This window comes from Mycetomoellerius zeteki, unplaced genomic scaffold, assembly GCF_001594055.1.
Source record: "Mycetomoellerius zeteki isolate Tzet28-1 unplaced genomic scaffold, Tzet1.0 scaffold106, whole genome shotgun sequence".
NCBI lineage: Eukaryota > Metazoa > Arthropoda > Insecta > Hymenoptera > Formicidae > Mycetomoellerius > Mycetomoellerius zeteki.
Window position 1 is genome coordinate 5900166 of NW_017255975.1, and position 27619 is coordinate 5927784.

Sequence of the window (27619 nt, forward strand, 5' to 3'; positions counted from 1 at the left end):
TTTTTTTCCGACCGATGTATCCTCGCTGATCCTTATATATTTCTAGAGCGGAATGGATATATAAATATATTTATACAAGATGTATCGCAAAGCGTCGAAATCAATACACTTTATTATACAGTCTGTATAATGAAGTAATCGTTTGCGTAATAGAGATAGGAAAAGGAACTATCGAGGATGTAACGGACTGATCTTCTGTAAGCCGCCTACTTTCGAATTTTGATCGATTTCTTTAATCTCCTCTCGCTAGCAAAGTCGTTCTCTTACCCCTAATTTATCCTTCCTATATGTATATATCCCTTTAATAGCGCTATATACAAACGTAAAATGAGGGATCAACATTGGTCGCAAGCTTGATAATGTAACGGATGTTAACGATCGATTGAACGTTGATAATAACTCGATGCTCTCGCTATGCATACAAAAGAATCCGGTTAATCGAAATCAATAATCGTAAGGATCATCATGATCGGTGTATGCGGAACTTAGTTGTCGTCTTTTAATTCCTCGACAGCGAATAGAGTATTCCTCGTCGATTATAGAAATATTGATGGTATTTTATTATTGGCACTGCGATGCATCCTCTTTTGGTTCCATTTACTTTCCATCGTGTTTCGTCGTCGATAAAAATTGCATTGTCATCGATAAAAATGGGTATCGACTTCTACCAACTAGCGTAGGAAATCGCCCTTCCGTCTTCCTTCGTTAGCGATTTCTTCCCCCATTAATTATCTATTAAATTATGATCACCGAAGCATCGTCGATTGCTTGATTAATCGTCACTCGATGACGCTGCGACACTCGCGTAATTTCGGGTTGTAAGTTTCCTTTTTCTTTCGATACGTTTTTATATTGCTATACGAAGTAATGATGTAAGTCTGTCGTTATTATTGGCACCATTATCGATCACCGTTCTCCTTTTTTCGCTGGAAAGAGATCAGCCTTTCGTAATGTCGTTTCTTGTGACGCAACTCGACCTAAAGCTACGTTTACTATTAATAAAATTGGCGATTCGTTGATCTGCAGGAAAACTTTTCGCCGTTTTTAACCGAAATTGTACGCGTGGCGCGTTCTCTCGAGATTAGAGGTTGATATCGAAAATGTGACGATGTTCTGCGGCAAAATCCGAAAGTTTGCATTTCGCTACTTTTATCACGCTTTTCTTATTTGGCACGATGTCATGGATATGGACGATACTTGCGGTAAAATCTTCGATATGACATCTCCGAGATGCGTTCATCTTTTTTTTCCATATAAAGAAGGGGGAAATGTGGATAAAAAAAATCTCGTGATTACGTTCGTATTATTAAATTAATCTGATTAATAACGACAGGAATTATATTTACATGCTGATAAGTAAGGCAGGCATTCCGCGGTTAGTCGTAATTATAATGACATTTGCATGAACAAATTAAAATATACAATATAACTCTTGAAATATATATTCCCTTTCGAGGCTCGATATTGCACGCGATTTTAATTCCGTCTCTGATAAAGTCGGACTCTAAGCGAAACTTTCGTAGCGATCGATCGTGAATATATCCGCTGAGAAAAATGTTTCTCGCCTCTTTACATATAATATATACGATAAAATATTTAAACAATGCAAAGTTGAACGAAGAGACAACAACGTACTTTAAATCTTACTTTCCATTCCATCCGCCGAGAATCTTGAAATCGTCACTGATCCTTTCAATCCCTTCAAAAGAATCGTTAAAGAAACATGACTATATATATAGACTATTCTACTTGGTTTATCAAATCGTTGTGATATATTAATAAACGCGTGAAAATATTTATTTAATTTTCTTCAAATATTCTTTAGAAGTTATCGATCATATATATTTTGGATTGAAAGGATCGTTAATAATTCTTCAATAAGACTTATTTCTGGCGAACGATTATAATAAACCTCTCATACAGCAACGACCAAATCGAGGATGTTTGAAATAACGGTGGATTGCCTTCGATCGCGATACTTAGCTAAGATATCGAAAAAGAGGATGGATATGAACAGAGTAATCTTTTTCGTTTTTCATGCATTCGATTTCTTTTTTCTCTAGAAGGAAAGATAGAAAAAGTCTTTGTGTATGTATGCATGTCCTGTGTGTGTGAAATCGTACAAGTTTGTGAGCTCAAATGTTGAGCTTTCTAGATCCATCTGGACTTTCGTCGGCGTTTTCATCTAGATACTCTTCTACCTAAACATTCTTTCACACAGACAATATAAACATTCAAAAGATATCCGACGAAATTAGGATACTTTTTAAACTTTTACATTATCGGAGTTTACTCCACTGACTGATGAAGTCGTCTTCAATCTAAAGGCATCCGTCAGTAGCCATCTTCGATCTTTTTCTCTAGAACTTGAAAAAAATTCTGAGCAAATGCCTTGCGATCTCCTGCGGTTCTCTTGATCATTTCTTCAAATGTGATCTTCGTTCTTGCTCTGCCATCGGCCGACGTCAGTAGTCTTCATCTTGAAGAAATCCGTTTACGATGACGTTTCTGACTGTCTCTCCGCGAACCTGAGGAAAATCCTGAGCGACGTGTTTTAAGCTATCCCGATTCTTGAATCTCGTTCTACCCGAACATGGCTCTCATTCTTGTTCCACGCTGATGTCCACTGTCCTCACCCTGGACGAGTCCGTGGGCAATAGTTGAAGACGTTCAGGCTCCGCATCCAGCATGATGATACACATAAAGCTCTTACCGGACGCCTGATCTCTGGGATAGATGGTCACAGGCGCGAACTTGTCCACCGAGCCATCCACGTAAGAACAAAGTTTCCGGTATACCTGGGGAAAGTGTCTCCTCAAGGAGACTCCCCTGAGCCTGAGTTGCCGTTGAATATTAGTAAAGCTGATCTCTCGCGCTTTTCGTGGCGTGTTCTGACCGTTGTTACCGGGTAATGATGTCAAGACTAAGGTCTCAGGCGAATCCATCTCTCTAGTGATGTTGCAGGGAGACGCAGGTGCTTGTTGTGACAGTCTCCTCCTGGTCTGCGGAGACGCCGAGGAGGAGGAAGCATGCTGTTTAGCCGCCCCGTCGAGTCTGATCTTCGCACACCTGGATACCAGTTGTCGTTCCCACCTGACCGCGCCGCTAGTCGGTACTTCGCTGACCACGCACACCGCCACGTAGAGCACTAGCCGCGTTTCCGGATTATATGTCTTACAGAGGCGCATCAATTCGGCGTAGAGCTCGGCGCCCATCTCGCCCGGGAGTAAGTCCGACCAACGCACGTAGGTGGGCTCGCCAAGATCGGCGAAGCCGTTACCGACGAAACGCTCGGCCGCTTCGGGGCTCGAGAAGAAGCACTTGACCGCGCCGCGACCGTGACCGGCATAGCCCCGTCTGGCAAGGGCGGAGATGTGCTTCAGAGTAGCCGAGTCCTCTTTCGCCGAGGACAGTACCTGGCGGCAGAGACTGCCGGCTCGCGAATGAAGGCAGGTCCTGCGATGACGTTGCCAGTGAGCTCTTCGACATTCGCGCGAACAGTATAGGCAGGTGCAGTTGTGGCAGCTCTTATAGGTCCTCCTCGCTTCTGCCAGGGTGGTCGAGTTACCGCACTTGTTATTACGGCACCGCACTACCTTGTCCATGCCAGCCGAGCTGCCGTTAGTAGTGGAGTCTTGGGCATTGTCGAATGACACCCTACGGTGACGCGGCTGGACGCCACCGCGCGGCATCAACGACGAGGACGACGCAGCTGCGGCAGAGCGTGTCGCTGCCCTCACTCTTCCGTCTCACCAGCTCGCCGGAGTAGAAGTTGCGCTGATCATCGACGGTTGCCTGATGAACGTCCATCACGCTCTTAGCTGACTCTGCGACAGGTTAGATCGATTGCCTTTATCAATACAGTACGAATAGATGGAGGGATAGGAGAGACGATGAGAGAGGTTGGAGAACGATCGTGATTGAATTAAAGGGCTCATCTCAAAATCGTGTTAGATTTTATAAAAAGCAAAGATGCGTATTTTCAAGCGGATTATTATTCTTGCAAAATTTCCATGCAGCGCTCTTTGCAACATCTAATTTTCATATCTTCAAAGTATGAATTTAACACGATTTGAAAGCGAGCTCTTCTTCTTGAGTCAGTCTACCAATAGCATTAAATGGAAAATGATGATGTTTATTACTTTGATGCGACGTGATGAACGATACTAAATGATTTTGTGTGGTGATGTTATATCGAACGAGAGAGAATTCGTTCTCACTTTCCTCCGTCATCGTCACCGAGAGCCAGCGCGAGAAACGCGTTAAGCACAATGACATGATGATTATAAGCAAGTATGAGCGTGAATGATAGTGATCGGCGTGATGTATCTCTTAATGACGCACTCGTACGTATAATATTCGCCTCCCCTCAACAGTCTAATTTTCCTTGTGTCCGTTCAATCGCATTTTCCTTGTGTCAGTGATGGCTTCACAAACTCAATACTTGAAGCAATTATCTAATTAAGAAAACTAAAGCATTGAAGCAAATAACAACTAGACTGAAATCATTTAAAGAACAAGATAGCTAACTAAAAAGAACATATTATAAAAATATATCGAGTTCCATAAAAAAATGTTAAACTTTTTCCAAAAGTATGTAAATTACTGGTAATAAACATGTTTAAGATTTTTTTAATTGTCATTGAAATTAGTTCTTCCTTTCAAAAGATTTCTTCATCATAATGTTGTGATATAAACTTTTGATTGTAGCAGTGGATGAAGATTAACTTAGAAAAAGAGGAATATAATTTTTAATTTCGTAAGTGGAAACATTTCATTCAACGTTTTAATCTTTAAATTTCTCTTAGAAATTCTTGCGGAAAATTCTCTTATTTCTTGTAGGTATGCGTATATTACTTTTCTAAAAATATTAATAAAAATTTTTTTGAAGTTTTTTACTTCTATACGCTATATATTCGTTGAATATAAGTCACAATTATAAAAAAGACTTGTTATATAATAAGAGCGAGTGGGTACATTGCTACAAGTTCGCGTAAAAGCGAATTCAATCTGTGTATCCAACCCATCCCACGTGCCATCAAGCTTGATCGTGCACAGAACCATAGAAGATCTGTTCTTTTTAGTCGCACTTTCCTACGTTTTCCGCATTAAAAATAAATGTGGTATATAATCAAGTCTAATGAAGCAAATCAATTGTTATCGATCCTCCCGTTAAATAAAGCATATTTTTAAAAAATTAAATTTAAAATGTTTTTAACTCGGTTTTTAATCGTTTAAAGCCTTTTAAAATTCGATAACGCATTGAATTTCGCGATACAAACACGTGAAAGTTGAGACAGATCGCTGGAAAGTATAGGAAGCGCTGCTAAAAGGGGGGCAGATCTTTAAAGAGACAGAGAAAAGATATGTAAGAAAAGAGAAAGAGAGAGAGAGGCAGAGAGAAAGAGAAAGATAGAGACAGAAAGAGAGTGTCGAGAGTCTTGGTGATGATTTTTGTCTTACGATCTCCGTCTCGGCTCGTGTTATTAATCATGCGGTCCTAATCATTCGCGCGATAAGCAGCGAGCGGCTGCTGCGGTGGCCGACCACGGCCAAGCTCGTCCTTGGACTCTGGGGTGTCTACGACCCCGTGAGGGGCTTTACACGCCCTTAGGCTCGCCTCTGCAAAGGTGCAAAAGAACGTGAGTTCGAGGGAGGCATCGAGACGCGAGATAGACGTTATCGCGTTCTTCTTCACGTCGGATGATGTTCTCATGGGTTTTTTTTTTCTGTATCGATAGATCGAGTCAGCGACTGGTCCATGGAGACTCGAGTTAAAAAGTAACAACGTCGCATTCGTTCGTCCCGTTTTATCAGTTACATCTCTTTAGGGATGAAATTGAAATTCTCTTTCGGGAGAGTCGTTGGGGGAGTCTTTTCGCAACATTCTTTCGATTCCCTGCGCCGTCGATAATGTGATATGTAAGGATGATATGATATATGTAATTTTATCTTGAGTATCTCAGTTTCGCGCGCGGAACCTGGTTCCTTCGTTCAAATACGAAGCACAGTCTCCGTGGGTGAAGGGTGAGGTGAGTGGCGACGAGGCGAAGAGAAACGCAAGTTTAAGTTTTTCTTTACACCGCAAAGCGGAATACACAGTCGGAATACACGTGTACATCGTAGTGACCCAGAGAATGTATACACCAGCGGCAGATTTCCCTCGTGCTAAGAAATTAAAGAAAAGAAAGAAGAAAAATTCCAAAAAGAATCTCTACAAATTTTCCAAAAGAATTCGACTGTCTTTAAAATAAATTTTCAGAATAAAATTAATCGCGAGATTAAGATCGGTATATTTTTATGATATCGAATTTCTGCCACTCGCGTATAAGATTCTTACAGGACACTCGATGCGCACGCTCTTCAGGGTTACGATAGGGGGGGTTCGTACGTATAGAAATTGATCGTTCTTGGATAGAATTTGCCGATCAGAACGAAAACTTACATAGTCCTCCTACCTTGGAGGTCTTGGCGTAGATCGCTGCAGCTCTGCCCGGCATTCGCCTGGCCGACGGCGGCGTTCGTATGGCGATGGCGGATGGCGGACGTGGCGGTCACGACGGGTCCCCCCGGGCCAGGACTCGGGGTACGCGACGCGGGTGGCAGCCCCAGGAGGGAGTCAAGTACGTCCTCCAGGGTCGTGGAGCCCGGGCTCGGTTTGTTCCGCAGAAGAGCTGCCGTCGCCATCGCCTCGTCCGTATCGCTCTGGCCCGATCCTGATCATCGGTATCATGCGGGGGTAAAGAAGAGACAGAGAGGTTTGCGTCATCCTCTTGGCCTCGAAAGTGTACGTGCGCGCGTACGTGCGCGCGTATGTCGTGTTTATGTGCGTGTACTTTTTTATGTGTATGCATTTGGTGAGAACGAGATAAGCCTTTCCCCATTTTCCATTAACTCCGTGATTAATAATAAAGCGATTACTTTCTCGTTGCCTCCTTAATCTGATCCCCTTTTACGAAAGGAGGCAACTGCGTGTGCATGTGTGTGTGTGTGTGTGTGTGTATTTGAGTGAAAATGAAATAAAATCCTTTCCAGGGTTCCAGTGACCCCTTTACCCCATTATGAATAAAGCGATTCCCCCATATTGCGTCTTTTGATAAATTTCGTTAAATTTCTCTTGGCCTCGAAAAAGCATACGTTCTTCATATTAGGGAGATGACAAACTTTTACGAATCTTCATTAATAGTAAATGCGACAGACGCGTGATTGCAGCCGACCGAAGTTACCGCAACTTGCGGCTAGAAAAATAATACATCTAGTTATGTGCCAGATCAAGTTTACATTTCGGGATCGCTAATTATATATCGATCGTTCGATCGATCATTATTTTATGTCATCAATTGTGCTTTACGCGCGCATAAGTGCGGCTATTAAATTACATATGAAAAGACAGAACTCGATTGCTGACATCGTAGCTGAGAAAGCAACAAAATTCTGCAGCACTTACCGTGACACAAGCAGAACGTGGTACATAATGCGACCGAAATAAGTGTATGCAGACAATGTTCACATAGATGATCGTGCCATTAAATCGGTTCTTGCAAAAAAAACGTATATAAACATACACAATAAATGTTTTAACAAAGTATTTACCAATTGAGATCGTGAAGTGAACCGATTTAATGAAAAAACAACAGGGATGAGAAACAAATAATTATATATAATTATAATTATGTATATAAAAAATAATGATATAATATATACATATATTATATGCATATATGTATATATACATGTCAATATACAAATGAACGCGGGAACAAAGAAGTTTACGGAAACACAAAGGATGACGACAATAATTTATTTGTTGCCAGGGATAATAATTATGCTCTACAGACAAATGATAATCGTTGACACGTCCGAACAATAAGTACGGAACCGTTTGAAAGAGAGACAGAGAGACCAGGGAAGCACCGGGCACGCAGAATCATCGCGAGATCATCGTTCTTGTCGTCTCGTGATTCACACGATCGAAATCTTTATAATAATATCACTCGCGCACTCAATATACATCGATAATAATTACAAAATAAAAAAATTATTAAGGCACAGCAAGAGACAAAACGAGACGTGCGCGCGTGATTCTGCGTGCTTCGGAGCCGTAATTAAAATATAGTAACAATAATAATAATAATAATAATAATACAATTAAAAATAATAATAACGATAATGATAATAATAATATCGATGCGCTCGTAACACATAATAAACGGTATGCGCGCGTTTTACATAAGTAAATCTAATTAATACAAATATGTGTATGCACCTGTACAGGTTCTACAGGTGTTAACGTAAAGTGGACAGCTTTACAGTAAACATACATGAACGCAAATAACTACTGACAATGGTGAGCGAGGAGAGAGGAGGGGAAATAAAATGGTTAAATTAATATATAAAATTAATATCTTCGTACAATGATATACGGGAGCGCCTTTCAATTGTTCCTTTATCAGCGAACAGGAAGGGGAGCGGAGGGTCGTCGACACGTATCGTAAACAAAGTAAGAAAGTGTAACTACAAAATTCTTCGCGACGAGCTCTCTCGCATGAGCGACGACAAGAATGAAAAAGAGAGAGAAAGAGAGTGAGAGACGAGAGAACGCGCGTGGAATGGAGAATTTTTTTATTTTAGAGTTTTTTCGCTGTGCGAAAAAATCCGCGAAAAGCGCGACTCGAGTATGCACTTCCAGTTTCCCGAGAAATAATCCTCGGACAAGTAAACTGCAATCAGGTAAATCGCGACGTTGCTAAATATTAATGCAACGAGTTCGTCTCGTTTCATCGTCATCTCGAGTCTCGCCGTTCGATCAAGCTTGATGATATCCACTTGAGATCCATCGCTCTCGAATAGGGAATTCTCGATAGTAAAAGCTTTCGATGAACGAAGTCTGCGATTATTCGCAGCTCCGAAGGTTTTACTACCGAGAGTCATTCTCGAGGTACAAGAGAACTCCCAAGTGGATGTACAGCTTTATCGTTTTGTAGTCGCAGTGATAAACCTTCGAGAACGAGAAAAGAAAATATATGTTGACTCGAGTCGGCTTTGTAAATTAATTATTAGCTGAGTCCTGAAAGCTCGATTAAGCCTCGCGCACCTGCGGCTCGCCCGAGCGCGAAACGAAAGCTGACGAAAACGAGGACGGAATGAAGGGAGATAACGATTATCGATATGTGGGCGTAAGCTCTAATCACCGCCGTGATGATGATAAAAAGCTCGCGATTCCGGAGAGAACTATGAGAGTACCTCCGGGGTTTTGTACCTATGTCGACGGGATGGAAACACGACGAAAAAATAAACGTTATCCTTAAGGGGATGCTGGAGTGACCAAATTATCACATTACAGTCGTATAAAAATCTTCGAATTGACTGAACGGAATAAAAAAATCCTTTTACAGGATTAAAGTAAAATCGAAAGAATGTTAAAAAATTTTTCAACTTTTTTTCGATTTTAGTACAAAGTCCACTGCACCACCTCCTAATTTTGCGTCTATTTTAATCCTATAAAAGGATTTTTTATTCCGTTCAGTCAATTTGAAGATTTTTATACGACTGTAATGTGATAATTTGGTCACTCCAGCATCCCCTTAAAGATCATCGTAATATTTACCATGTAGAGCGACTCGTAAAAACGGGAAAATAATTAATATTGATATGTTTATTATATTAATTAAATATCTAACCTTTTTTTCAAATTCTCTCTAAAACTAATTACGTTATTTCATTACGAGTCATTTTGGCTTAATTTCCAATCTGCGGGAAAATCTCCTCACGAATCGTCTTCGTCAGTTTCGCGCGCTCAGCGATGGGCGGAGTATCGAAAGTAGCCGGATGTCGAAAGTTTCGCGCGTCCGCTAGGCGAGCAGCAACTCACCGCGGTGATGATGTTGCTGTTGTTGCTGGCGATGCTGGTGACGCTGATGGTGATGATAGTTAGAGAAGGACGTGGGCGACGGGCCGGCCGAGGATGCCTGAAGATGCTGATGGTGCATGTCATCCCGGCTGGGTGTCAGGTCCAGGTAGAGACCGGATGCGGCCGAGTCCTGGCAGCTGCAGGACTCGGTGCCAGCCGCGTTGCAGCAGTCGCCGGCCTCCTGGTCGGTCGCCAGGCTCATAGGCGTCTCCGGCGAGTCCACGGGCCGCGTGCCGACGAACGAGCTCTCCATCCAGCACAGCCTCACGCTCCCTTCGAGGTGCCGACACAAATGCGAGAGCGATTAGGCCTGGGTCATAAGTGACCCTTCGCGTCGGCGTCGGAAACTATTCTAATCGAGGACTTTTATAGGACCTCCCAGTCCTATTTCTTTCCGTGGAAAATCTACTTCTAATTTTTAAGATTTCCAAAATCTCAAACGTGACTCAAACTTTGTTATTTTACAAAATACGAATTTATCCGCGATCCTGAGAGGATCATAGAGCCATAATCAAAGAAACTTGTTCTTAAAATATTTCTGATCACAATAAACTATTACTTCATACATTTCTCTGCGATTACAGACATTATAAATACGTTAATCTAACTACAAAATTTAATCCTTAAGGGGTAAACGCTGAATAAATAACTGCCACGTTCTTAAACGCGCGAAGCATCACGGAAGAAGCTATTCGTGCACATACGTGTTATATAATATCAAGGGGATTCATAATCTCTTTCGTTATAAGGCTCTCCTGACGATTAGGATCTGACGATGCGGGCATTAACTATCTTTATTGATCCTATAAACGTCTTAAGTAGTAGAAGTATATATGGGTATTGAGAGACAAATAACAAAGGAAATTAAAAATAATATCAAATAAATTGAAGGATGCAACAGCGTAATCATACGTGATTCTATACGATCCTTTTAAATTTTATATAAGAACGTTCATAAATCTATCTTGAAGAGTAGCATTAGTAAAGCTAGTCATCAAAATTTTGTTAGTGAATAGTAAGTTATATGAGAAATATTTAAGTAAGCAGTGAGTTAACCATTATCTGTTATTGATATCAATACAACATGTTAGTGTTAGTAAGCGTTAAGTTTCAATGCACGTCACAGCAGCATCTGGAAGATATCGAATCGATCAAAGTTTTAGTGAGTTTTACAGAGTTTGCAATTTCGACTTCACGCAGAGCTTTTCATTCTAGTCCTCTAATCTTTTCCAATTTACACCTTCGATATTACACCTCGCAGACAACTCGTTCGCGAGTTCGTTCGCGTTGAGAAAATGAAAGGAGGGGGGAAAGAGGTGTTTGAATTTCAGGGTAATCTATTTCGGTGACGACGGTCATGAGACACTATCGAAATAGCAGCGACTCGTCTCGACGACACGCTCTCGAGTCGCAGCACAGCGTTGAGATTGTCCGAGAAGGTCACGATCTGGCGCTGACTGCAATACACATTAGATTTCAAAATCAAGCGACACATTGTCGATCACGCTATTTTGTAACGTCATAAATTGACAGGCGTACACATCCTAACTGGAGTGCACTTTTTGATAAACGTTCGAGTATCAAACGCTGTTCACGTTTCTATTACCTCTTATTCCCACAACAGGAGCGTCAGAGCTCAAATAAGACCAAGAAAGATCGAAGACTAAACTGACTTTCCTTATAATAATCTTGAAGGCGAAATCTAAGGGCACTTCTGACATCGGAATCCTGTGATGGATTTAACGAAGGATTATCTGATGCTGAGATTGTGAACATTTACTTCCTATACCAATGGATTTATTTATATCCAAAGTGATACCGGTCGCAAGATGCGAGAAGATACGCACCGCAATTCAAAACGCGGAAGATGTAGACTAAGTACTTATAGCTTGAATACTTGTACCATGTTAAAGTGCGACACGTGTATGCGAGTCACTTGCAAGAAGCACTCTTACCGCTATGACTTGCACTCAGTGCCTCAATGGCGAACGAGAAGAAGAGTCTTCGTTTAGACATTAAGATTAGAATTTTACATTTAATACAAGGAGGTTATTGCGACTTAAATTGTATTTTTGATACCTTGGATGTATTTAACAAAATGAAATATCGCGTGAAGATAGATTTTGAATTAATTAAAAATTCCATAATTTTTTTTTGAATTTCCATTAATTTCCATTAATTTGCATTAATTCGAAACATAATGATTTATATGTAAATTTCGCAATAATAATATATTTGACTAAAATGTAATATAATAATTGGGGTTCAAATGGAGAATTCTAAGGGTGCTCATTACGGAATATGAAAATATTTTGAAAGGCGTTTCCAAGTGAATCTCTCTGAGAAACTACATTCCGTGGGACCCTTAAAATTCTTTAATCCGAGAAATCGGGGGGTAAAAATATTAAAAACCGACCTGTTTTGACCTCATCGATGCGCAGAGCCAGCTGATGCATACAGAGACAAAGAGAGAGACAGAGACAGAGAGAAAAAGAGAGGCAGCTTGCAAAGGAAGATAAAAGAAGAACATTAAGAAAATAGGAAAACTCAAAAATTACCTTCGTGACGGAGAGCAAAGGTGATGGTGGTTGTGATGTTGATAGGATGGTATATTTTTTTTGTGGCTGAGGGGGTTGCTTTAGTGCTCACCTCTGGGGCTGGTAGACCTCGCTCCGCCCCTGTCATCCCAATCTTCAGGTCGAGGTCGAGGCGAGAGTCGGCCGCCACCGCCTCCGCCGACCTCCTGGCCGCTCTGTACGTAGTGCACGATGGCCGAGGTCACCTCCTTTATCGAGTTCCGTACTTCCAGCTGCTGATTCGTTGTCTGTTGCTGCTGCTGCTGTTGCTGTTGTTGCGAAACGAGCATGAAATCCATTCCGGACAATTGAAGATTTATTATGGATACACAATTGACATTTTGACTCGAATTAATTCCACCCAGAACATTGTTATTTTAATGTCGAGAATTTTGAGGAGCAATTATTCTCAAGAATATTTCTAAGCGATCTTCTAAAGTAATTATAATCATTCGTTGTTTCGCGAGTGTTTGAAGAAATACCGAAATTATTATCAGGAGTATTAAAAAACAAAAATAAATATTCGCTCGTATGTATGCAAATCAATATAAGTAATCTAGTTATTATCAGAAAATTATAAATAAATTATTTAGAATATATGTATAAATATTTTGTAACATATAATTAATAATTATTGATTGATATTATAATATATAATACATGAAACAAATAATTATTTATTTGTATAATCCATTAGATAGAGATAAATTTTTCGATGATAAATGGTTTTTAAAATTATTACCATCATTAAGGAAAAAGCTTTAGAATATAACAGTCTTAAAAAATGTATCATGTGAAGTGTTTTTCAGGGAAGAAACCGTGAAAGATACGAGACGACAGGAGCTTTCCTGCCAGAATTTCTAATTTTAGAAAGCGACGATGCGCTTGCGTACTGTCTGCGGAAATTAAAAATAAATTGCACAAAGAGCAAGATTCAAATCTCGTAGAGGGGTCGGAGGGTGGAAATAAATCGCAAGGGATCGCGTTGTTAGTTTTCGCTTTCAGAATCCATCAACAAGTACGAGTATACGACGAGTGTGCGTAAACGCGTTATAACTCAAAACGTATAACACACAGATTCACACAATCACGAATATCGATTCGCAAATACGCTAGAATTCTAAGGCCTGCTGACGTAAGAGAAGTCGTGACGTATACGGTGACGTCAATAATTTCCACGCATTTTGTATTTGCTGACGCGTTTGCGCTGAATTATATAAGGGAAAATTGTGTTGAATGGTGGATAAAACGGATAGGCAATTTTAATTTGCCAGGAGATTAAATTCCACACGAAGGATTATGAAAAGCCGATAAGACCGAAATGACAAAAAAAAAATCAAGGATAAGTAGAACGAAAAAGGGATTCTTCTTTTATCATGCACAAACCTTGTTTGCGGCCTGCAGTTGGGGAAGAATACCCTGAGCAAGACGTTCCGCCGGCGTTCGCGGGTTGGTCAATCGCTCCTGAGAACGCCAGCCCAAGTAGGGCTGCCGGTGATTGAAGGACGATCTGGCCGAACTCGCGGGTGAACTGCCGGCGCTGTTCAGCAAGCTGGTACTCCATCTCGAGAATACGGGGGGTGTGGGACTGGGACTTAGAAGGACACCTGCAATATAAGAAAAAAAAAAACGGATGTTCATTACATAGTAAAGCTATAAAACCTAACAAAATAAAAACATATCTGTGATTATTCATTTTCTAAAACTTTTAGAGTAAATTGCTACTTTGAAGAATGAAATCTCACTAATAAAGATTGAGAATTGAGCCACACTCTTTTTCAAGACTGGCTCAATTTTCATTCTTTATATAGAGTGAGATTCCATCAAAGAATTTAGAGGACACGGCTCAAGAATTGCACATTGGAGTAAATATTCCCCCCTTTAGACTTTTTCTTAATTTATTGAAAGTTTCGGATTTATAACATTTAACTGTTTTTAAAATCGATTACATCTCGTTGCTGGTTTAAAGATAACTCAATCCCACCTGTGGTCGGCTGTCGATTGGAAGACGACGAGAGGGACGACAGGGAGGTGGTCTTGGAGCCGAGGGCGCGCCATCCTCCATGCTGCGACGCGTCGGAGTGCCTCTTCAGCCGGAAGCCGTCGCGGGCAGCGGGTGAATTCTTGTACCAGTCGGGCACATTGAGTCGTTGCAACGATCGCTGCACCCTAAGCTCGTGCTCACTCGGCACGCGCTCGCCCACTTTCTGCAACTCATTCTCCGGCGGCTGCAATGACAAATTCATGTTCGTGTTCTTCAGCGTTTCCTCAATGCAATGGACAATTATGAAAGATGTCACGACAAATTAAAAGAAATATTTCTCGCTCACGTAAGTTCAGGGATTAAAATGTCGATAATAATTGGAAAATCACCAACAGAATCTTAGAACAATAGAACAATAAAATTCAAATATAAAAATTGAAATTAATTAGAGTTGACAATAATTAATTTTAACAATTTTAATCCTTGAACTTAAATGGCTGATGAATATTTGTCTTACGTAGTCCATGTTGTGCGCTATCTATATTACAAATAAATAACTAATCTAGTTTCTACAAATGTTTCCCTCAAATTATTCGTTGTGAAAGAAATCGATTTTGACAAAGAGTAGACATGAATGTTTCGGGACACCCGGTGATGTGTGACACACAGAGAATACGTGGTTGTCGTGTGAAGCATCGTGCGAGATATCAATCCTGTTCTGCGAAAGTTTCAGGGACAAACCTGCGCGAAGGTCGACACGACGAGATCCTCGTCGCAGCTTCTCGCCGCGCTCTCGATCAAAATTCGACACGCCGCGTTATTAACGAACTCGTGAGTCGCCATCATCGTGCCGTGGTCTCTTCTCAATCTATAATCGACCATTCGAGTCCTTTGAGACGCGTCAGGAGCGATCACCGATCTGGGAACGACACTCCATTTTATTCACGGACCCGCTTCTATTTTCAGAGCATTTTCAGATGACTGAAGCTATATTGCTAAAACTATGTGTATGTAAAGAATAATTTTAATTATTTTTCTATACGTCATATTATTAGTTCAATTTAATAAAAAGAAAGATTTAACGCACAGGTACATCATATTTTTAGAAAAAAGTTAACGTTGATAATTTGTAAGTTTTGACAGATATCAGTTCCCATTTAGAAATTTGTCACTGTTAGCAGCTTGTCATATTTTTAGAAAAAAAAATTAATGATTTACAAGTTTTGACAGAGATCGGTTCTAGTTTAGAAGTTTGTCACTGTTACCAGCTCCTTCATATTTCTCATTGTCTCGACTTCAATGCTAATCGTGCGACGGCTACATAACGGATGCACGTGACGAACGTGCTCGTGATTTTCATGCACGGAGTCTAACGGGACTAAATCAGAAAGCGAATGGCTTCCACGTCTTCTGTCCTCTCTTCGTCATCGAGCGAGGGAATGGTTCGTCAATGCACACACGTGTGCGTATCGGCCTAAGGAAAATATTTTTCGAGATCGTTGAATTTTCCTCCGCGTATGGGGTGAAATGCGCTCTTCATAAATATTTTGTCAACTGAAACTCCGTTCCTAACATCCACTTTAAAAAGCAAGCAAAACTAAGCAATCATATTTTTAGTATTAGTTCGTTAAAATCACCTCGCGAAAATGATAAATTTTCACTAAGAATCGAAACGTATTCCTGTCAAAATTATAAAACAACTAAAATAGGTTATTTAAATGATTCGTTGCAGAAGGATGAAATTAATCCAGAAACAGGTTCTAATTTCTAATGCATGCACCTTTCCTCAAATTTTATCTCTCGATAAACAATATTCACTAGAAGTTCACTAGGTGTTCACTAAGACGACAAAGTAATTGAGTATGAATGATATTTAGTTATTTTCGATAACAAAAAAGGATGTAGCTCTTGATAGATTTTCCAATCCCGTGCAAACGCAAAACGGACAACGGTGATGCAGGTTTCGGAGTACGAGGCCAAGGCTGAATTGTGTGAGCGGAATAGGAATAATCCGTGTGCGGAAATGTGAGGGGCGTTTACGTAATACGGATGGGAAGAACAAATAGCAATAGGCATTCGTTTCATAGAATCGATTTCGTGAATCGCGCTAAATTTATTATAATATCATATAAGTCAAAGTCGCAAATGCCCGAATAAAACTAATAAGATATTCGATAGTGTAACCTTTAGACGTCTTATTAAAGTCCGAAAACATGAATCTTAATAAAATTATAATGCGAAGATTGACTTACTTAATTAGACGGTGAGTCTAGAAATCGAGCTGGATCAACGTAACGAAAAGAGACTAAAATAGAACGAGTTTGGTAGAAGTCAAATTAACATTAAGGGCACAACACAAAAAAAACTTAAGCAATAAAACGTGAGCAATAAATAAATTGGCCAATCACAGTAGAAACTGTAAAGCCGTAAACAGCAGCAAATCCAACAGGTTGATTTCCTTTAAGTCTTATTGTTTAATTTTTTTGTGCATTTTAATTCATAATGTCATCCAATTCGAATTATTTTTAATCATTTTTATAGGTCGTCAATTTAACTAAAACAAGGACTAAACAATTTAATTCAAGTAAATGTACTAAACATTAAAAATTTGATTCAAATTTATCTATTATTTATTAAATGCATACGTTATTAATATACACATTGTTTACTTTGAAATTAATTGCAGAAATGAATTGATTTACATTTTGATACACATGGAAGTTAAGAATATTATTGAACTTTATTAAGAATGTTATTTAACTCAAGGGATTGGATTACTATTGCTCCTTTGATATTTAACAGTGTGTGTGCCCTAAGACTTCGTATCTCGATTAAAAGAAAATAAAATATCAAGGATATCGCGTTGCGGACGGATGCATTGCATAACGGACGTCTCGGATGTCGAGACACGGAGATGCAATAATGCTAATTTAAATTACAGGCCGTCGTCTTTTCCGTCACCACGTCATCGCGTTGTCCCCATCAATTGACGCGAATTAGGGGAAAGCCACGTCAAAGAAGGCGTAGTGCATCTGCCATTAAGACGGCCAAAGACCCCGCGCTTCTCTCGCTACAAGTGCATGTGCATCGTGTCGATGCATCCTGTTCTCGCTGCATCCGCGAATGCAACCGCGGCGTCGCCTACGATATTTCGATATTAACGCGAACAGTATTATCTTTAAAATATTTAATCTAACAATTTTTAATCTACACGTATAAAAATATTAAAAAAATATTCCAATTATTATATTTACACGTTATTTTCAATATTTAAAATGTTAAATGTTTCTTTATTGTTATATACTCTTATAATAATGAAAAAATTTAAACTACTTTTCCAAATTCTAGATTTTTAAAAAATTAATTCTACAATACAGATCGATGTTTTTTTCCGATTTTACACGAGCTTTAAAAATTCCTACCGCGCACATTCTTTACTTATGTGTCTTAGTTATTCAGCTATGTTCATATGTTGATCGCATTAACTATTCGTCGAAATTGCATACACGCGCATAAATTGTAGTTGTGACACAATATAATATCGTGGCTCTAGTTTTAATAGTTGTGTACCATCGATTTTATAGTCATAAGAAAAGAGGGAAATCTGCGCCGAGACTCGCCGCCTTTTACCATTCATTGTTAACCGCCATCGATTGCAATTGTTTTCAAAGGCTGGCCTTAATAATACACCCACACCAATACGGCGGAAGTTGCAGAACTTTTCCGCAGCCGCTTGAAACTTTGGAATTGCAAACGGCAGACTCGTCTTATGTCTAAATAATTCCTGCCGTCTTATCATAGAAATGTTACTTGAAAGTGTATTACGATAGGGAACTAAAGTCGAGAAAATGAACAACTGCCATCATGGTCAAATAGTTGATAAGAGCGAAGTTATCGATAATTCACACAAAACTGGTATATTATTCGTACTTTAAAGTGGCTGATAACCGTGAAGCTATCGGTATAATTTACACAAAAGTATATTATTTGTATTTTAAAGTGGAAGTCAATATTAAGTTTATCAAATTTTATTTTAAAAAACAATAAATCAATATATAAGAAGTTCATTTTCTCTTCTCTTGATTTTTCAATCATCGAGTTGTTGCATTCTTTTTTTATTTCACGTTATTTTATTTTGAAAAATTACAATTAGATTGTAATAAACATAATTTGTTTAATTTATTTTTTAATTGATATTTGCTGAAACCGCTAATGCGTTTTGGATCTAAAGAACTTTTAATAAGATTCTGGACACAAATCGCTATTTTATATGTAAGGTAGTAGTTTTAACAAAAATCTGCGAGAGAGAAAGGACATTTACTATTTCTTTCTCTTTTCATTCTGTTCTCTCTCTCTCTCTCTCTCTCAGAAATTGTTAAAACATGGCGGACCAATCAAAAGCGGCTTTCTCGTGTCCAGACTCTTATTAGAGGGTCTCTAGTTTCGACCAAAATATCGCCTATGCGAATTTAACCGCTCATTGCGGTTCGCACATGCGGCACGCATATGCTCGCCGTGTGCAGAAACACCGACAGGAATACTCATAAATGCGTGCGAACGAACCCGTGCAAAGTCGCACTTCTCGGGGAACAGAAAGTCGTCGTTTTATTATGCGAAAGGAATAACTAAGAATCTACATGTACAACTTTTGTTCCGTAACTTTCTAATTCAAGGTTTTTGTGTTCATTGATGCGAATCTCGTTTGATATGATCTTTGCACTTTGCGATTAATCAAAGAGCGTTAAACCTTTATTCATGAATCGAGCCATTAGTTGATATATAAAATAAAAGGTAGTCTCATTAATCCTACGATGCGAAACGATAATTCATGAAACATTTATTTCCCCAGAGAGACTGTTTGCGAAGACTAGCTTAGTGTAAAGTTAAAATAAAATATTCAATTATCACACGGCATTAAGACACTATATATCACTCAATTATCGGCCCCTCGGTGTTTACGACACTGCACATGGCACAACCCGTATCGTAGATACACGTGGGCACGAAGAGCGCCCACACGTCGCAGATTCTCGCTCGGCCTTCGACTCTCTTGCCCACCGCGCGTATTAACGTTTCACGCAACTGCCTCGTTCTTTCACCGCCCAACACCTAAACGATCTAACGCAATCGACACCGCGACTTTACGGAATCAGCGATCGCTTGAAGGAAACAATTTGCTGTCAAAAGCTTTTAACAGCAAGACTATTCCTCTTTAATTACTAGCATATGCCTGAGAATTATGAGGGTCATTTTTTATGAAAGGATATATAATTATTCCCCAATATATAATTTACCCAATTCTCACAGCTTTTTACTCGTAATTAATAAAAAGTATTTATTTAAAGAAGTGCTCATTTTACATCAAATTTTTTACTTCAATCGGAGAGGCTTTTGAAACTTGATATCGAAATAATCCACATTCAAGCTGTCATGAGGATTAAAGCCATCCCTGCTGGGGTGGAGTTGCTTCCCCTATTATACGCGAAAATCTTTCAACCGAAATAGGGTGCTAAAGTAGGTCAAATACAAGGGCGACACAAGAGTAGTTAACAACAAAGGGTCAACTTTTGGACAGTCCTCGAGAACACAATACCGCTCTTATTTAAAGGTTACAGAAAATTACTATTGAAAATTAAAAGGTGACAAATTATTTTCCATTTGTATAAAGGTTATGAGTATGTGCTATAAATTTTGTAAAAAGATAAATTTCATTCAAAAAAATATAAATATAATAAATTTCTTGCACATTAAAAAAAAATAATGAATTTCTTATTTTTTTAAAAGAACTTGAGTTTTTCAACACTCTTATATCGACAAATTCTCTAACCACAAGTATCTTTGATTATTCCATAATTTTTTTTATTTAAATATATTTCTATTATCTCTAAAAATGTTTCTTTTTATTTATTGAAAATTATTCCTAAAATTATTCTACAATCACTATATATAATGCTTATATAATGTTACCGATATGCGTCCGGTTTGCGGAATGTCGACTGCTTTCCCGATCTCGACATGCCAATTGCAATACAAGCGTGTGGGATACGGGCGCATATGCAGGTGCAGTGAGAGACTTGCGAATCGATTTGCGAGAGCCTATACGTGACACAATTTCGTGTCCCGACGAGACCAGACGGGACAAAACGAGACGAGACGGACGGACGCTGGCACGGTTCGCGACATTTTCATGAAAATGAACCGGAAATGTTGGCCCGAATCGCAACAAGCTGTCGAGGACTCTCTGACACAAGTAGGACTCTGTGAGAGATTCTCTGGAAGTTGTCCGAGAGTTCGATGCCAAAAAATCTAATTTGCCGAATAATTGATTTGTTTTAACTATCTTAGAACATCTTAGAAATTAATCAAATAATAGAAAGAATTCTATTCTTGATTGAAGCGGATCTTAAGGTTTAAAAATATTTATATGCGAATTTGCAAATATATTTTTCAATTCTGTACGATATAAACTACGTGAGATTCGGACTTGAAATGGAATCATAAACTGAAATAACATCACAAATTATACATTAATCATCAATTTAATAATGATGCTAATTAAGCATCTTAAAACACTGCAAAGAATTTATTGCGAAAAATATCATCTTGGCCAGAGTTTGAATTTGAAACTTCGGATTTTCCGGGACATCTTATCAATTCGATTACTAAGGTATGTGGAGGTATTTATCGTAATAACCAGTAATTTAGAAATTAAGGCGTACATTGCGAACGCGTATCTTTCTTAATGATGATGCATTAGCTTCACGTATTGTTGATTCTTGACGGTTCTAACAAGCCAGGCATGACCATCGATCGTGGCGGCATATTCATTGAATGCAAAGAGACGATTCCACGTGATTCATTGACTTTACCGTGACCCCCTTTAATCCTTTCCTTATACCAAGACAATAGGCTGCGTCTCGCACAATAAAGGGATTTTGGAACTTTTAATCGGACACGTTACAAATCCGCAGTAAAATTTTCCAAATGGAGTAACGACGTTCCTAGCCGTTAAAATCGCTTGAATTTACGCGGCTTTACTGGTTTCGTGACCGAATGTCCAACGATGGAATTTAATGGCGCTATGACGTGCAAATTGCGCGGAATTTGCGAACAATTCTACTAACAGGGATATCCACGCAAACGCATGACATTCATTACGTCGCGGAACGACGTGGCTTTCGAAATTATTACAGGACAATCAAGTTATCAAACGCGGAAGAGAGGTAATGCGTTTGAACGTTCGACATTTTTCCGGAAAGGAATTCTCCCCGCTTTGTGTGACGTGTAATTAAATTTCACTTCATTCGCGTGTCAACAAACAGCGGTTTTTTACACGACGGCACAGTGCAACAATCGGACGATAAATGTTAATTGAGAACGTTACTGCTACGGGTACTTAATGGATGTAAATGTCATTGCCACTATCGGGAAGAAAAAAGAGTTTCCGGCTCTTGACTCCTGTTTCCAGGTCGCGACTCTTATGAAATTAAGATTGATAATTCGCAATGTGAATATCTACTTTACATTATCCGTGAAATTGCGCGAGAATAATAGCAAAGCGATTAATTTTTTAAATTGATTTTTTAATTGAATTAATTTTTTTAATTTTTTAATTTCGCCACGATACCTTCACAAAAAAGTGTGTGTGCGCGCGCGTGTGTATGTATTATACATTGAGAGAAAAATGTATTAAATTTAACATACATATACTCGTATTTTTTTGAACAGCACTAGCTGACTATTTACTACACGTAAAGATATATTTATTTGATACAAAAACCATTGATTTAATTCAATTATTATTTTTTTAATTTAGTAAATATTCATCTACCGTAAGTAAATGTTAAATTAGTACTGTTTCAACAAATATATATTAAAATTCAGTACATTTTCCTCAGTATATATATATATATATATATAATACTTAAGAAACATAAACCGTGTGATATATTAATTTTAAAATATTCTTAGATGTGCCGATTTTAAACTTTATTCTAGTAACAATTTAAAAAACGTTACAACGTCATTTAAATGCAGTAATGTTATAATAATTTTAATACTACGAGTAATTTTCTAAAAAAGACTGTCACAAAAAACTTTCCAAACATTTTTAAATTTCGTGTAAAATACAACATTATTCATAGTAATAATTTTAATAACGAACGAATAATTTACCGAAGATTATTATTAAGAGAAAGGTCCGAAAAATTCCAATAAATTCACAGATTATCGTATAGAGAGAATTTATAAGCCCCTTCTCTTTTAGTTTCGTAACAAAGATTCAGTTAAACGGTTTCACGAGATAACAGCTGGATAGAAACGATTGCGTCCGCGGGCTGCGGGGTCAACGTGGCACAGATTCGCGTGCTAGGCATCGTGGTGTTGGATTCGCCAGGCGGAGTGCATGAAGCGGAATGAGAGAGATCGGTTCGTGCACTCGTATGTAGAAGCGTACGTATCGCGAGACGACGAAGCGTAACGCACATACACAAAGAAACGCATGCACACATACACGCACGCAGCGGGACGAGCCATTGCCGTTGGTGTTGGTCGATCAATATACTATGCTGGTGGAAGCGAGATGAGAGGAGGAAGCTGAAGGGCACGGTAGAATGGGAAAGAGGGAGGAGGCATGGTTAAAGCCGTGGACACACTGGACCGATATTTGCACAATGCGCAGCCGAGAAAGTCGCGTGTTCGGGATTTTCTCGCTGATCCACCTTGCCCTCCAAATCATAGAAATTAGCGGAGCGTATGTTGTGTTATTCCTGATAAGATTTCCACATAAGAGAGAAGAGTGAGTCTTTTCTATACTATATTTTTGTATAAATGCAAATCATCGAAAATGTCTGCAATTTTAATGTAATAAAAAATGACATATATTTTTGATATAAAAATTAAAAATTTTTTTTGAGATTTTTATATTATAAATTTATGTTTTGTTATAGCAATTTTTTTAAGGTTTCCCTATAATTACTGGGCAACAATTTTAAAATAATTCTTTCTGAGAAAGCTTATTAACTAGTGAATAAAAAATTTGATGGAATTACGGCATTCCAGCCTCTTTCATATCGGGTCTTTATTGCTATTTTCCAGCAATAGGGATCGCAACGAAGCACTAACATGATATTTTTATCCGAACAGCTATCGATTATCCCGCAACAATACGCGAGGGTTTCTCGCAAGTGGTCAATATCATGTATCGCAACGGCTTGAACTTCTACGTTTCTAGAAATATTATTTCCACACATTTGACCCGTCAAATTGCCGACTTCGACCATCGACCACCGCCAGTCTCTAAAGGTATTCGTGGGCGGTGATCAAAGCGCTTCTACATCGTTTGACTTCTACTTTCTCAGGGTGGTCCTCTTTGAGACGTCACTTTGACGAGCCTTCTCTCCCGACTCCGGAAGAATGCGCATAGGGGTTATCGACCTGTCGCGAGATTTTACCCTCCCCCTTTTACCCCTTCCGAATTCCTTCCTCCGAAGACGTTCCCTGTCCTCTTCGTCTTTTCCTGTTACGTAATAAGTAAAACTGAAGGAAGAGGCATCACGGGAAAACGAGAAGAAAAGAGAAGAGAACACAAAAAGAAAATAGTACAAAAGGATAGTAGAACAAGACGAAATAGATAGAATTAGGCGAGAGGTCTGGTTTTAGAATGTCAAAGAAGAGGAACTACACCAAGTGTTCCGCAAACATCTCGAGGATATATCGCGCCAATTATGCTATTAAAAAACGGAAACCGTGCACGCGTGCGGTTGTATAATTTTCCGGTTCTTCGAGATGCGCGCGAGAAACTGCTCGACAAAAGAGGTCGCATTAGAAATTTTCTGTACGCCACGAGCGTGATTTTTATACTACGTTGCCGTTAGACTGCCGTTAGGTCCGAGGAAATCTTGCAGGATTCATAATTTCACTTGTTCTTTCCCACGCTCTTCTTTCTGAGGTTTTCGTTCTCGTGTGTTTAACAGGAACTCTCGAATCTCGAACGCGCTTGGTCCACATTCGCGGTTTCTTTGACAAGAGAGCAAATACGTAGAATAGCTGTGTTGAAGCCATAATAGCGCCTAATAGTTTGGCTGTAGGAACGTATTGCGGACCACCTAGCGTTAATCGAGCTGATCGAAACGTGTACACGCGTGAAAAGGAAGGGCGTGAACCAAAGCACAGGGTCAACGGTCTTCGCTATGTCCGTTTAAGAGACTCGAATGAAACGAATGATCGACGCGGCTCCCACGATGCGCGATGCCGATCATCGAACCGGCGACCGTCGTCCCGTGAAGCGTAACCCCGTGACCGTCGATCCTTAAAGTCACCTTCCTCTTATGCTCGGCCAGGTTACGTATCGAGACGTTCCGAAAATCCAAGATTAATATTACAATCCGATATAAATAGCTAATGATATTAAAGAAAGACATTGAATTTCGAACAGAGTGACCAATTATCGTATACGTTCAACGTGACGTTAAAATTTATCCATCGCGTGACGATAAAACGGAAAGCTAATTCTTTCAATCGAGTCCGTTCAGTCCTGAGATCAGAATGACATTGGTAATAATTATATCAACATATACAAGGTGAGATCGATGTCTTTATCTTTCGCGGACGTGTAACAGACTTACCAACACGAGAAACACACTGGGGAGAAAGCAGGACAAACGGAGAAAGAGACTCCGTCCGACAAGAGTTATGACGGTTGTTCATGATAGCTCATGGCACTGTGAAAACACACAGTGTCCAGATTTAAGAACCGTGTTAGCTAGAAATGTCTAAAAAATTACACAAACTCCTTCACGATCATGCAAAAATATCTTAAGGATCGATTTATCTATTAATAAAAAATTGTCACTTAAACAATTGAGATTTGACCGATATTACGGAAATCATATCATTTCGATTTGAAAAATCCTAAAGCTTTGTCAGTTATGTAAAAGTAGATCAGTAGAAACTGAGACTTTCCTTTTGATAAATAAGAAGAATTCCGAGGAGTTAAAGAACATTTGACATCTTAGGAAACTCTGTGGCGTTTCCATGACGAAATCGCTTCCCTGAAGAAGTCCAAAGGGAATCCACGTGAAACTACGCCAATGCGGAAGAAAGACTCTGCGACACTCATCGTTGCACCTTGTCGCGGAAGGAGCCTGTATCGATCCTCGCTGCGATATACCTAGGCGACAAGCCGAGAGAGCAAGTAGAATCGAAGTGGTATTGGCGAGATTCGTCGCTAAAGAGTTCATTCGGCGAGACCTAATTTAGCCAGCCTGTCGATATGGGACACCCTTGCGGCCGGCGGTGTTCCATTGACGGCGAGATTAGAACGGTAGTTTCCAGAACGCGGTTACAGCGATTTGCCTGCGAAGACATTCACTTGAGTTGAATATACCTCGAGATGTGAGCGAGAATCGCTGACGAAATGCATTCGAAGTCAGATAGCAGTCTCGAAACATAATATTTGATCATATTTATACTTTTGTTAATTCAAATTCACTCAAAGATCACTTCCTTTCCATCAAAAGAAAGCTGTGTGATATCTAATTCAAATTTTCTTGAGAAAAGATCTTCCAATTTTTGGGGACAATCTCGGTCTAAAGTTTATCACGCCACGTGTAAACGTATTAAGCACATCTGCAACAAATATTCATATTTACATCGCGGAAGAGAATTTGTATCAGATAAGTCGGTTAGATCATTGAGTAACGACGATATAATCTGCATGCGACACGACGTTAATTAAACGAATGCTAATTTCTGACACGACGATAGCACGAAGAGCACGTAGCTTGGGTTAATTAACGTATCGATCAAAACCGTGTTAATTAACGGCAAATAGTCTACTTCTGCATTGGAACATTCCCAATTAATCTTCGTGCGTTGCATATGGGAGCGTTCGAAATTTTTTCGTTCAATTTCGCTCTAACATCTTTCGATACGTCCTTATAAAGTGCCAATTTGTTACTTGTCTACTACTTCAATCATTCTCAACTGTTATTAGTTTAAAAAAGGATATTTGACAATTATTTGTGATTTCGTAACGTCGTAATACCTGTTATCATCAAAATTTCTCATTGGCAGATCTTGATAATAGATGTTGCAGCAACGTTACGAAATCATAAATGATTATCAAATATCTTCCTTCCAGCTAATAATAATTGAGAATGATTAAGGTAGTAGATTAACAAGATTGCACTTTAGAAAGACGGGTCGAAAAGAGCTCGGCGAAATTGAAATAAAAAAAATTTCCAAAGTTCCTTATACTTAATGCGTTTACACGTGGCGTAACGAACTTCAGACTAAGATTGTTCCCAAAAATTGGAAGATCTTTTTTCAAGAAAATTTGAATAAGATATCACAGAGCTTTTCTTAGATGGAAAAGAAGTGATCTTTGAGCGATTTGAATTATTAAAAGCATAAATACAAATAAATCTATTTTGAAACTGACTTTGAATGCATTTCGTGTGTGATCCTAGTTTGTATCTCAAGGCACATCCAAGTAAAATCAGCCAAGGATGCGATGAAACTTAGTAAAATGCGAATACTTCTTCTATCTATGCGGGAACGTCCCCTTTCCCAATATCACGCGCGACCGATTTTGCAACGCAAGCATGACTCGATTTATCACAGGACAGAGGGTTCTGCTCGTCGGGGTCTAATATAGATGCATTCCATCCAACTTTCCAGCCTCGCATGCGATCAATCTCGCAACGAGATCGGGATATCTCGTCAACACGACTCCTCGTCGACGGTCACGTCCGACAAGATCGATCTGGAGCTCTCGCGATTTCACGAGCGGTCCTTCGGCTGGTTCACGTCGCATCGTTTGCCGCATGATGATACCAGAGATACCAGAGATATCAGAGGTGATATGAGAGAACGCAGTAAACCCTACAGGATAAAGATCATGCCAGCGGGACCACTCACCTTGACGAAATGCAGGTTCTCCTTGTCGAGGAGGAACTCCATGGACTTGTGAGGCCGCTGGTGGATGGCGGACGTTGCGGCGGAGGCGACGTCGTCGCGGGGGCTCCTGTGCGTAGCGCCGACGGGCGACTGGGGTACGTGGAGGGCGTGCTCGGGCCGCGGCCGCGGCGCCGCCGCCGAGGTGTGGTTGAGGTCGAGCAGGCTACGGGTCTTCTTACCACCGGCGCC

At 39.6% G+C, this 27619-nt stretch overlaps 1 protein-coding gene across 1 annotated transcript; it reads right to left on the reverse strand.

Moving 5' to 3' along the window:
* On the reverse strand, positions 1-27613 carry LOC108722595 (uncharacterized protein C9orf172 homolog). Its single transcript, XM_018447779.1, has 8 exons — positions 27392-27613; positions 14471-14714; positions 13873-14093; positions 12560-12761; positions 9872-10183; positions 6459-6716; positions 5515-5622; positions 1-3712 (listed from the first exon to the last, which is right to left on the reverse strand). Exons 1-8 carry the CDS (start codon positions 27431-27433, stop codon positions 2601-2603), a joined length of 2499 nt encoding a protein of 832 aa, XP_018303281.1. The 5' UTR covers positions 27434-27613; the 3' UTR covers positions 1-2600.
* Between the last annotated feature and the right edge of the window lie 6 nt (positions 27614-27619).